Genomic DNA, 12,352 nt, shown 5'->3' with positions numbered 1-12,352 from the left:
TGATGTCAATTTTGATGGCAGCACACACAAATATTAGAAACTGGCATTAAGAAAAAATGTAATACTGCAATACAATGAATACAGCAGAGTATCAAAAAATGTAGTGTCGAAATTTTGCTTCTTTACTTAAGGCAGAATTTGGCACCAACGTTTCCCGCAACAGGCAGCTAAACTGTGATGTTCATTTTTATAGCTCACAAAAAGTCATACTGGGTCCTAAACTACATTGATAAGTCTACACAACCTTAATGAAGACCTGGATGCAGTCAGAGCAGGTTGAAAGAGGTTTTGAGGATGTATTTTACGGAAAAGATTTGGGTGACTATAAACTTCTAGCGTCTGTTCTCAATGATAACCCTGAAGATTCAACACTAAACTTAATAAGTAAAATATGGACACCGAACATGTCCTGGCTCACATATTGTCTGAGATGCAAAAATCAGTCAATTTGATTTCTATGCTGAACCATTCCTTTTATACTCACTAGGGCTGCACAATATATACAAAATGTCAGTGTGGTTTTAATGCTACATTCTGCAATTGCAATACATTAAAACATGCTGATAAGCCTCTAATAACATGGTTAAAGATAAGGCCTTCATTATTTTGCCCCAAATTATTTACATTTCTTAGATCTCATGAATGGATTCTTCAAACACTGAAACTAATCTGTTACATCTGAAGTTGATCAGAAACTTCACAGAGCATGGCAATAAAACTGTAATCTGCTAATTTGCATACTTCAGCCTTCAATATCAATACTGCAAAATTTCACAATAAGGACTGACAAACAATATATTGTGCAGCCTTCTACAGAATGTGATGCTCCTTAAAGACTAATAACATACTAAGTCAGGTTACACAGTATATACCTGGTTAGCAGTCATTAAATCATTCTGCAGTTTCTGCACGCGCAGGTTTATGGATTTCAGCTCCTCCTCTTTGCGCTGCTGAATCTCCTCTATTTTAGTCCTGGAGCAAAACACACATGCAAATCATTTATCACAGATATACAATCGTCTCCTCTCTGAGGGCATATTCAAATAAGCACCAGTACATCTGAGCAAAATGCCTGTGCAATATGCTATATTTGCTTGGGAGGGTAAAGTACCTTTACTTCACTATTACATCACATGAAGCAAATGAAGTCATTTGTAAACACAAAAAAGAGCCTGCAGCTTATTATTCTCTTCCTCCCACCTGCTGTCATTGTAGAGAGCCTCCTTTTCACCCTGGAGCCGCAGAAAGCTGTACAAGGAGCATAAATAGTGTTTAAAACAGTCTGTAAGTACATGCACACAAGCAACGTGCTTATAATTCCCATGAAATCTTTACAAAAATATATATTTGTTTTACATTACATATTTATAATACATAAAAATAACAAGTATTGTGCATTTCTGAATTGAGAAACCTCGCCATTTCAAACTGCTTGGCTAATCAACCCTTCAAAGTAGGATAACTAAACCAGTTTTTTCCAGTTCTAAGAGCTGAACAGAAGAGTTTTTGTTCATTGGTGTTTTATCATTTTTAGGAATATCATAGACCATATTAGATAGAACTATTGAAACTATTCCCATTATCACACATTTCACAGCATAAACTTTAACTGTATTTGATTCATAGTGTGTGTTGTCTTTTCCCGTATCGGAAAAAAGAACACTAAAACATGCACAACACGTGTGACGTGACACCTCTAATAAAAAGCCATTGATATGCCAGATGAGGATGATGTTAAGTTTGTGCCTGTGTACAAATACCACTGCAAAGAGAAAAGGTTGGTAGATGATGATGCGGAGACCTAGTGCTGGCCAGAGGGTGGCACAGTGGCAGGAGCAGCCTTTTGCTGAATGAGTAAATGACAGTGCAAGAGCAAGCTTCCGTTCAGAATCATTGCACATGCTCGCTGACTGTCCGCTGGACGAGTGTGCAGTTACTAAGGCACCCTGAAGGCCATGCTGCAGGATTGCAATGTCATGAAGAGCACGCTGCCAATTGGCGGAGAGGCCACAGGACATTAGAGGCTCAATGCCTCGTCATGGCACAGTGGGTACAAGTCAAAAGGGTGAGGGAAAAAATGACACTCATTTATCTTCTGCAAGAAGAGCCCGGAGTTTAAAATAGAATATTGTGCCACTGGTGCAGACGTAGCAGAGGACATAACGGTTATATTGCTGCAGTTCTCTATTTGCTAACTGCTAAAAAGTTACCATATTTGGGAAAACGTTACTTCAGATTAACAAAGATTCAAATCTAAAACCTAAGCCTGTCTTTGATCAGATTATGTAAATTCTGACCTAGAATTTGATACATCACTTCTATTCTAAGCATATTCAGTTAACAGACTATTGTAACAAGGTTGAGAGGAGCACCTGATGGAAGTCTTGAAAGTAAGAATGTAGAAGAGCGTGTGGCTCTTACCTGTCCTGTTTTTTCTTCAATTTGTCAGAGAGCTAAAAAGACAACATCAAAAGTTATGTCATAGTTACAGTTAGCATATGAATGTCAATTTCTTATTAACAACCTCACATTTACCTTTGCAATCTCCTCCTGAAGTTTACTTATCTCAGTCAGCTTTGATGTCTAGAAACCAACAAAGCAATAAGCATAACATTTTGATAACACAATTGTATTTAATGGCATCAGAACATAAAGAAGAAAGTTGAATGTGCTTTAAAAGCAGAAAAGAGTGAGTTCAACAAGGGATATACACACATGTACACTACACCCCCAAAATCCTCCTCTGTAGCCCCCAGATTTAGAAAGTGCTGAAAAAGGCATTTATCGTGAGAAAGTGTATACCTCTAGTGCCTGAAGCTGCTCTTTCAGTAAGCGCTTCTCTTCCATCTCTGTCTGAAGCTTCAGCTCTACTTCTGCAAAAGAAAAGCAAGGAAAAAGTGAATGAGTAGAAGAGAATAAGGACACAAAAGGAAGCACTGATATTGAACTCAGCAGTGTCATCACAACTGACACTGATTCTAAGCCAGGTATTGCAATGAGTATATTTTAGCAAATAAAGCTATAACCACCTCATTGTTTCTACGCTCATTGTTCATTTTATCAGCTCCACTTACTGTATAGCTGCACTTTGTAGTTCTACAGTTACAGACTGTAGTCCATCTGTTTCTCTGATACTTTGTTAGCCCCCTTTTACCCTGTTCTTCAGTGGTCAGGACCTCCATGGACCCTCAAAGAGCAGGTACTATTTGGGTGGTGGATCATTCTCAGCACTGCAGTAACACTGACATGGTGGTGGTGTGTTAGTGTGTGTTGCGCTGGTGTGAGTGGATCAGACACAGCAATGCTACTGGAGTTGATAAACACTGTGTCCACTCTCTGTCCACTCTATTAGACTCCTACCTTGTCAGTCCACCTTGTAAATGTAAAGTCAGAGACGACAGCTCATCTGCTGCTGCAGTTTGTGTTGGTTGTCCTCTAGTCCTTCATCAGTGGTCACAAGATGCTGCCCACAGGACACTGTTGGCTGGATATTTTAGGTTGGTGGACTATTCTCAGTCCAGCAATGACACTGAGGTGTTTAAAAACTCCAGCAGCACTGCTGTGTCTGATCCACTCAGACCAGCACAACACACACTAACACACTACCACCACATCAGTGTTACTGCAGTGCTGAGAATGATCCACCACCCAAATAGTACCTGCTGTGTGAGGGTCCATGGGAGTCCTAACCACTGAAGAACAGGGTATAAGGGGGCTAACAAAGTATCAGAGAAACAGATGGACTACAGTCTGTAACTGTAGAACTACAAAATGCACCTACATAGTACGTGGAGTGGATAAAATGGACAATTAACATAGAAACAAGGTCATAATGTTATGCCTGATCGGTGTATGTTGACACGCAGAATCTAGTTTTAGTAAGGCTTGGACTATTTATTATGACGTATTATGGAAAATGACTATGAAATAGTTAGAATATATGATTATTGTCTTTTCTTGTTTGTGTACAACAGCTATTGCTATTTGCACAACTCCCCCAACCCCACTTTAGCATGGTGTGTATGAAATTTGCACTCTTAACGTGACGTTCCAGTGACTGCTGCAGTATGCAGCTGCTGATGCTGGTCCTGGCAGAATTTTCAGGTCACAGCTCCACTGAATACAATGGAGTATCCTGTTTGCTGTCATCTGCCCACCAACAACATGTAAACACAGCATCACACTGGCATGCTGCCTCCCAGAGAACGCAGTATTTATATCTCACCCTGCCTGAACAACACTGGTGATAAAATCATTGTGTCGCTTTGGCAGCCTTCAATTGGTTGCTGGTGGGCGTTTTGAAGAACAGGCAGACAGGAAGTTCGACTGCAGGGCATGGTCATGCAAACTACCTTTTAAAAAGCATGGGAGCCAGTAAAAGAACCCAAAGAACTTTTTTATAATCTAAATATTCTTTAACATTTTTATTAAGATCACATGAGACAAAAATATTGGAAAGTGGATATGAAAATTAAAATAACACATTCATGATATTTCACTTCTGTTTTTTTTATTTTTTTAATTTATACCGTAACTGAGAAGAAATTCTTAGCAGGCCAAACTGTTTAGCTCACACTGTTAACATTTAATCATGAATGACCTGAATTTGTCTCAGAAAAGGAAATTATAAAAATTATAAAATTGGTTTACTTGTAATTTAAGTTCAGTTCTCAATGAGGCTATGCTAAGCTATCACATATCATAGTTTTTCTTTTAGTCATAGCGACCCAAACATACTGGAAAACAGCTCATTCTTCTAAAAGGTTCGACGACTAACGCAGGAGCTGAAGCGCTGCAGTACCACTATGTTCATGGGTGGTGGAGTCTGAGGCACTGTTTTAGCTCCAAGCTCTGAGCTTAACAAGGAGTGAACAAACTACAGGTGCACACATGAGCTCTGATGTGAAAGAGGGCATTAATGTTAATGTGCATGTTTTCAAAACCTGCCATACTTTTTTTTTCAGTACAGCTCAGACATAAGAAAAAACCATAAGGCATTATCGCCCCCTCTGGCACAAAAGGAAACTGTCCCTCATATCCTGAATATGTAACTTTAAAATTCTTGTCGTTTTCTTGTGGTCTCATATCTAGCCAGTGACGCCAGCGATGCCCTGCTTTAAATAGTTCAGAGACAAGAGCCCTACATCATTCATAGTCGAGCTATTCACAGAACTGGAACACAACATTCGACTGGACCTGTATCTATCAAGCACAGATATAAAATACAGTCCAGGATTTTCACTTAAAAAGGAAAGTGAAAAACAGCATTCATACTCCTGCCTGTTCATTCAGTCACATTCACCTGTTCATTTAGTCATATTAAATAAAATACAGACTGTGGTACACGATTAGAAAAATGACACTAGTGATGATTTGAAGTAGTGAGGAAGGCTCAGCTTACCGCTTAGTTCATTCGCTCTCTTCTCCAGAGCATCACACTTTGCATCGGCCTGCACAAAAAGACACCAAACACAGTTAAGACCAGCTCTCCTTTATACGACCTTCAAATGCTGCACCCCACCGCATCTCGGTAAATTACAGAAGGTTTTTAGAGGTCATTTAAAGTTTCAGTACTTCAAAAAGGCTAAAAAACAAAACCCACCCCAAGTAACCAAACCATAGCTGAACTACAGAAAAAGTATATATATATATATGAAAAAATAAAATACAAATTGTGCACAAAAATTTACATAAAATTGTCATATTTCAGGTTTGCTCCTTCTAGAAGGAAATCAAAATAGGTCCCTTGAGAAGAATGAACAAGAACAACCCTACATCAGATCTCACCCGCTCCAGTCCGTCATTGGCTGGAGAAGCTACAGCTGCATCACCAGAGCACCCCCCACCATCAGCATGCAACTGGTGGATGCCATTGGAGTCCACCCGACTATCGATCACTGCCTCTTTTCCATCATTAACGTCTGCTCCCCGCGAACGATTGTGCTCGTTGTCATAGCGCTCCTGAAGAGCTTGACACACACACACAGCAATATAACCAAATCTTAGCAATGACAGCTCACATCCATCACAGCTTGTGGCCAAATAAACAGGGCTAGATTGCTGACATTAATGTTGCCAATATGCACTTTTCTGCCATGTTGCAGATTCAGGGCAAACACTTTTAAAGGTGATAATCTGTGTTTAAGCATTAGCTTAGCTGGCATTCATTCTAATAAGGGAAGTTATGGGGGAAATCGGTTTATGCTGGCATTGCAAAACAAAACAAAAATAGAAAAAAAAGAACTTGGTAAAGAAACCGCAGACTTAGGAATTAATGGAGAAGCTGTTCACAGAAAAAAGAAAGAAACACAATGATGATTTCCAAATGTCCACAGGGTGATGGCCAATCTTAATTCTATAAGGAGAGGTCTGTGATGAGGTCATTAGTGCTGTTTATTCGTGCAGTGTTAGTTCTATATACTGTTCTGTGCAAGTCTGAGGCAACTGAAAAATAATCTATTTAAAGAAGTCACTTAATTGGGCACTAAGCATTTATTTGCTCAGAAAGCCTTTTTAATATTGTACACCTTTCTAATATTATAATAAGTACATACAACTTTAATACAATAGTAGTAGTGATTTTATGCATGAAAATGTGTTTGTTTAATCATTTCCAAACTTCTTCTCATGACAGTCAACATCTAATTTATAAATATCAGGTGTACCAGTGAAAGAATTTAACAAATCTGACATGGCCGGTGGCATTGAGGAGAAATCTGGAACCAAACATGTGTTCTTTTTACATCAACGGTCTCTCTTACATGCCAATTTCTTCTGCAGGGCGGAGTTTTCAGCCTGGAGACGTAGCAGTTCTCCATCTGTTGGTCCAGAGACAGGGCTGGGGGCCGGAGCGGAAAGGCCCTTCCCATCTTTCAGCCCCTGATTCTCCAACTCCAAGCGCTCAATCTGTGAACATAACTACACACAGAGCACAGAGCAATCTGATTTAGAGGAACCAATCACAGCACAGCTTCATCAACCAAACAAACACAACAAAATAATTAGACTTTTCCTTTTAAATAACACAACTTTGTGTTTGTCTACATATTTATTGGTATTATTTGTTTAATAATTATACTTTCTATTGTCCATTTATGCATGCACAAATTCCACCAAGAAAAATTCAAACAAGGCTGCAGTACTTGGTGAATACAGTGACTGTAATTCTGACTTTAAACTAATCAGATGATTCTTGCCTAGTGTAATATGATTCAGGCACTACAGTGGCTGTTTGAAGTAGCAAGCCTCGAAATGACTAAAGGTAAATGCACACTTGCTAGAGATATCTTTTTAAATGCAGGTAAATGGCTACTACAGTTTTAATGGACATTCAAATGTATTCAAATGTATTTAAAATCAACCTGAAATCAAAATGACCTTTTTACCTTTTTAGTTTATGTTCCTGGTCATATTAGGCACAATACATCATACCATGCCATTTAAAAGACTAAGTACTTGCTTCCCCGTAATCTTTGATCAAAATGTAGTGTTGACTTTTAACTACACCAGTGTATACCAGTGGGAAGAGAGAAAAATAATAACTGATAATATCATGTTTCACCTTTGTCTCCCACCTCCCATCATCAAAAGAAAACACTCACACGTGCATTTCATTCAGAAACAGGTCATGGTACAGAAGGAGAACGCATCCTGATTTTTGATTCACGCAGACTTTAAAACTCACTGATACATCCCTAATAAAGTCCATAATGATAGACTTTCTGTTCTGTTTGTTTTGCACATCATTTTTGACATAACTTCACAATTTTTTTCTTTATTTTCTCCCTTTATACTGATGTAATTCAGTTAGAAAAATATCAGTAAAAAATCAGTAACTTAGTTAAACACTTTAAACACTTTATGCACAGGTTTTGCTCATATTTTAATTGCGCTTTTGTGACACATTAATGCTGAGGAGGCCAAAAATGTACAATAGCATGCAGAAGTTTGAAGACCCCCACAATTATACATTTCATTGCTTTTCCAAGTAAAAATAAGTTCATGCATTCTCTATAGGGAACAAACTTAAATATGGCATTTGTCAGCAAATTTAGTGCATCTTTTCTATTTATCTGTTGATGTTACAATACTGGAAAACATAAAACATAAAATGTGTTATAACTTTTGCACAGGTCACGTTTTTTGGTTTATTTTTTCTCAACATGTTACATTCAGTACATAAACAGAAACTGTGGATTAAAATGTGCAGAAATTCCCTCTAGAGGTTGTGTTGACCTATATTCACTGCAACTAAATATCATTTTACCAGGGGCACACAAACGTTTGCATACTGGGTTTATATTAGCTTCTCCAGGTATCTGCACTGTTTATAACTAAGCTCACAAAGGACATCTGTGATCTTGTCTTTGGGGGGAAAAATATACATACACATATATACATATACACACATATATCTGAGCCAAACCAATCTGTGCAGTACATTCACAGAGTTCTGTAGAATAAAGATGTTTTTAACACATGAAATATCCAAAAATGACTCCAACCTTGACCTCAGAATCAAAATCTTATTGAACCTGAAAATGTATCACACTCCCAACAAATAATGTGTTTACAATGGAGTGGCTTTAAGCTAGAAGCAAACGATGGAACAATGCAGGGATGTCTAGTCTGGTATAAACAATACATTGAATGATAAATTCATATAAATTGCTTCATTAAGATCGTTCCCTTTAAGGAGTATTATTTGGCCCCTAAAGCAGCCATCACTGCCTTGCAGCTGTGTGTGCATGTGAGCTCAGCACCTTGGACAGCTCTTGCATAAGAGTACTGTTCTGAAGTCTGAAGTCATCCTCCTGGCTGTGCAGTTTTCCCTGGAGCATCTCATTTTCACTCAGTAATGCATCCACCTCCTGCAGCAACAGAGAAATAAACATTAATGCACGATAACACTAGTTTAAAAAAATAAATAAATAAATAAATTACAGCATGATACCGCACCCACCCCCACAAGATCACTCTACTTGAACAAAATATACATGAACCTGTCCACAGACAGACACACACCTCTGCCTGCTTCCAACCACTAATAATATTACTAATATAAGTCACATTAATTATATCACAACACTGGCATTATTAAGTCTTAACACAAAGTAACATAACCTACCTATGCCGCAAACAAACAGCAGCCCTCATAATAACATCTACAACGCTAAAATGAAACTGTGCCAAATCAACACACAGAAACTCAATAACAACCCACTCTTACAAACACATCCACCTCTTGCTCCAATTAGACAAATTAACACCCACTGCTGATGTTCCAAGAAAGTGAACCCATCCATCGCTTACTATCAGCACAACATTTTAATTACTGACACTATTAGGGCTGTCATTACCAATTACAATAGTTATTAAAGGAGAATTCCACTGATTCAAAATTTCTGCATAATTCAATTGCCGAGACGTAAACAAAGTAATTCACGGTGGTTTGATGTGGATAGTAGTTTTTTTTTTTTTTTTTTTTTTTACTTATAGTATATATTATATGCACACTTATGCAAAGGTTTCTTTGCAATCCTGGTCCAATTACATGCTTTGTTGATTGAAGTGGAAAGAAGTTAACACATCCTCTACAGAGAAAACACTTCTGCACAAATACTGAAGAAAAATTTCAATTTCACAAAAAATTTAAATGTAGCCTGTCTAAAAGTTATGGCATATATTATATGTTTTTCCATTATGTTAAACTCCTGGAATTAATAAAAAAATGCACTAAAACCTCCAGAGAAATTGTCCGTTTAAGTATTTTTTTATAGCAGAGGAGTAATTTTCATTTAGAAAAATCAACAAAACATGTAATATGACCAGAAGTGTTTAAACTTTTGCATACATACTGCTTACACCCCTTTTTTTACTATTTAAAACATATAAACTGCATATAAATGGGTTACAAGCTCTGTTCCCTACTGTAAGAGAGAGCAGCTGAAGAATTTAAAGGATTTCTTAACATCATACAAACCAACTAATCACTGTGGATTCAGGTACATTTTAATAATTCTTTGATAGAGCACTCCTGACTACCCTAGATACCACAAAAGCAAGTCCGCTTCCCACTGCATCTTCAAAAAAGTGTTCACGTTACAAGTTAAAGAACAGAGTCTCGCTGGTGCACGAGGAATCTGATAGTTCAACAGCAGAGCCTCAACACGCCTCACAGTACAGCAGAGGGCACTGTGTAGGATTGCAAGACCAAGCACACTGGAAAATTGAATAAACATATCTGTAAATCTGCTGTCTATTAGTGCCTCTGATGTATGAGGTCTTTCTCATGTTTCACACCCACAATATTAGCCATTAGGCTGATTATCCTCCGGGTAGCAATGAAGGCAAACTTACCTGAGCTTTCTTGCTCTTATTGAGGGCCTGCAGGGGGGAAAGAAAACACACGATGGCGTTAATGAGATGAGTCTTGACTGTGACAGAAAAACAGCCGGGGTGAGTTCTGGGAAGGAGAGATTGCATTAACACTGATTTCATCAGCAAATGGCCTTGTTGCAAACATTGGAAGCAGCTAGTGAGTCCAGAAGACGCAGCTTTTATAGTCTTCAGTAAGACTTGCCTACAGCATCAGCCACCTCTAGACACTGAAAGAAAGGGCATCTATACATTTGGTACAATAACCCATCAGTCAACATTACAGCGTGATCATAAAACGTTAGCAAAGAAAGACGACTGTTACTTTGAGTTTTACAGGGTCATAACACCGTCAGACCTCAGGCTGAGAACTGAAATGAGTTTCTGACCGAAAACAATTCAAAATAATTAAACACTGTCCTTTTCATTACAAAGTTATCTCTACCTTTCAGCTGAGACTCAGCACCATTACCCTTCACTGTTAGAACAGTGCTACCGTGTCTACAGATACTTGTTCTAAGTCTGCAACATTTGATTTTATTCAGTAATTCAGTTCAGTAATGAAATGAGCCAGGGTTGTGCCGGGCTAGTGATACGTACTAGTGATTGCCTGAATAATCTGATTCCTCAAGTAGTGATTAGTTACACTGGCATTTGTTTCTCTTTTTAGTATTGAGTAGTTTTGTCATTTTTTAAGCCACAAAATTGTAGCCCAATTGAGCAATAACGCACAACCTCAAGTGTTCTATTGCTATTATACAGCAGTTATAAAAGTAAGATATTAATAAATTGGGCCATGAGTGTGGCGTTGAATATGTTTAAATGTTGGCAGTTCCTTCCATCAAATTATAGTTCCTTAACAACCAACTCATTGCTACGTCACAGTAACAAGCTCTGCTCACTCGCTGCACAGCCAGCAGTTTGTTCTCCAGCTGTTCTGCAGACCATCTGACAGTTTGGGAATTTTGTGTAGTCTCATCTTCAGAGTCTGACCAAATCGGCTGTCAGTCAAATGTGATCTGAAAAAATATCCATTTTCTGTTTGTGGCAAAGTAAGAAAACATTAAAATAGCTTGAGCGTCTCCTACAGCTATCAAGGTCGTTGCTTAGCAACAGCATATTAGCGGAGTGATACAGTGTTTGTGAAAAACAGTGATGTTATGGCAAAATAATAGCACGGTTAGAACACCTCTCAACCAATCAGCATGCATATACTGTTGAATAAAAATAAATAAACAAGTAATATCAAAGTTAACATGTCAATAACGTCATAACACTGTTAATGCCTTTTCCTAGTTTGAGCCTTGAAAGCATCCATAGTTCCACTGTGAAGCCCAGTATGCTCAAACAGCTACAACATAACGAAAGGGAAAATATCTTTATGGTCAAATTAGATCAAATCAGACATTAATCAGGATTAATTGCATTCGTTTCTGTAGTTAATTGTGATTAAATTTGAATTTTGAATTCATTTGAATATTTTGACAAAGTTGGTTTATTTATTTATTTGATTTTTATTTTTTTGGTGATTCATTTTTTTATTACTTCCCATTTTTTAAAAAAAACCTTTAAAGTCTTGACAGATTAGACTGGGCATCTCACAATTTTTTACTGTTTTTTGGATTTTTTTGCGACTGAAATATTGGAGATCACATACAATTAGAAATCACACACTACTCAACTTTTAAGCTGTTGCTGAACCGACCCGAACTCACTGAACTCTTGCAAACTCTTGTGTTCTCCCTGTACTAGGAGACGTAAATAAAAGTTAGAGTGACTCGGCGCCACTGCTGTTTCTCTGCCGTTTGCACTGACAGCGTACAGAAGCAGCAGGTAAACATGTTTAAGTGAGGGTCATGGATTTAAAAACGTATTAGTGTGGTATTTCTTAGAGTTTGAAATGTACATAAACTCAATTGAGCTTGTGCCTTAAACTCAATTCATTAAAATGCTTTGATCCACACGAGTGACTTTT

At 37.9% G+C, this 12,352-nt stretch overlaps 1 protein-coding gene across 2 annotated transcripts in view; it reads right to left on the bottom strand.

Annotated features, from left to right (window-relative positions):
- gripap1 (GRIP1 associated protein 1) overlaps nucleotides 1-12,352 on the bottom strand; it is an 84,392-nt gene that overhangs the window by 64,638 nt on the left and 7,402 nt on the right. For both annotated transcript variants that reach the window (XM_017681951.2, XM_017681952.2), the window contains exons 4-13: nucleotides 10,360-10,386; nucleotides 8,763-8,870; nucleotides 6,762-6,918; nucleotides 5,788-5,969; nucleotides 5,402-5,450; nucleotides 2,803-2,873; nucleotides 2,536-2,583; nucleotides 2,422-2,453; nucleotides 1,201-1,248; nucleotides 873-972 (exon numbers count right to left, since the gene is read on the bottom strand). In XM_017681951.2, the coding sequence (XP_017537440.2) occupies nucleotides 873-972; nucleotides 1,201-1,248; nucleotides 2,422-2,453; nucleotides 2,536-2,583; nucleotides 2,803-2,873; nucleotides 5,402-5,450; nucleotides 5,788-5,969; nucleotides 6,762-6,918; nucleotides 8,763-8,870; nucleotides 10,360-10,386 (822 nt within the window). The remainder of the gene's footprint in view (nucleotides 1-872; nucleotides 973-1,200; nucleotides 1,249-2,421; nucleotides 2,454-2,535; nucleotides 2,584-2,802; nucleotides 2,874-5,401; nucleotides 5,451-5,787; nucleotides 5,970-6,761; nucleotides 6,919-8,762; nucleotides 8,871-10,359; nucleotides 10,387-12,352) is intronic.

The sequence above is a fragment of the Pygocentrus nattereri genome, chromosome 28, assembly GCF_015220715.1.
Source record: "Pygocentrus nattereri isolate fPygNat1 chromosome 28, fPygNat1.pri, whole genome shotgun sequence".
In the NCBI taxonomy this organism is placed as follows: domain Eukaryota; kingdom Metazoa; phylum Chordata; class Actinopteri; order Characiformes; family Serrasalmidae; genus Pygocentrus; species Pygocentrus nattereri.
The sequence above is the reverse complement of the archived record's forward strand: the minus strand, read 5'-3'. Positions and strand labels throughout refer to the sequence as shown.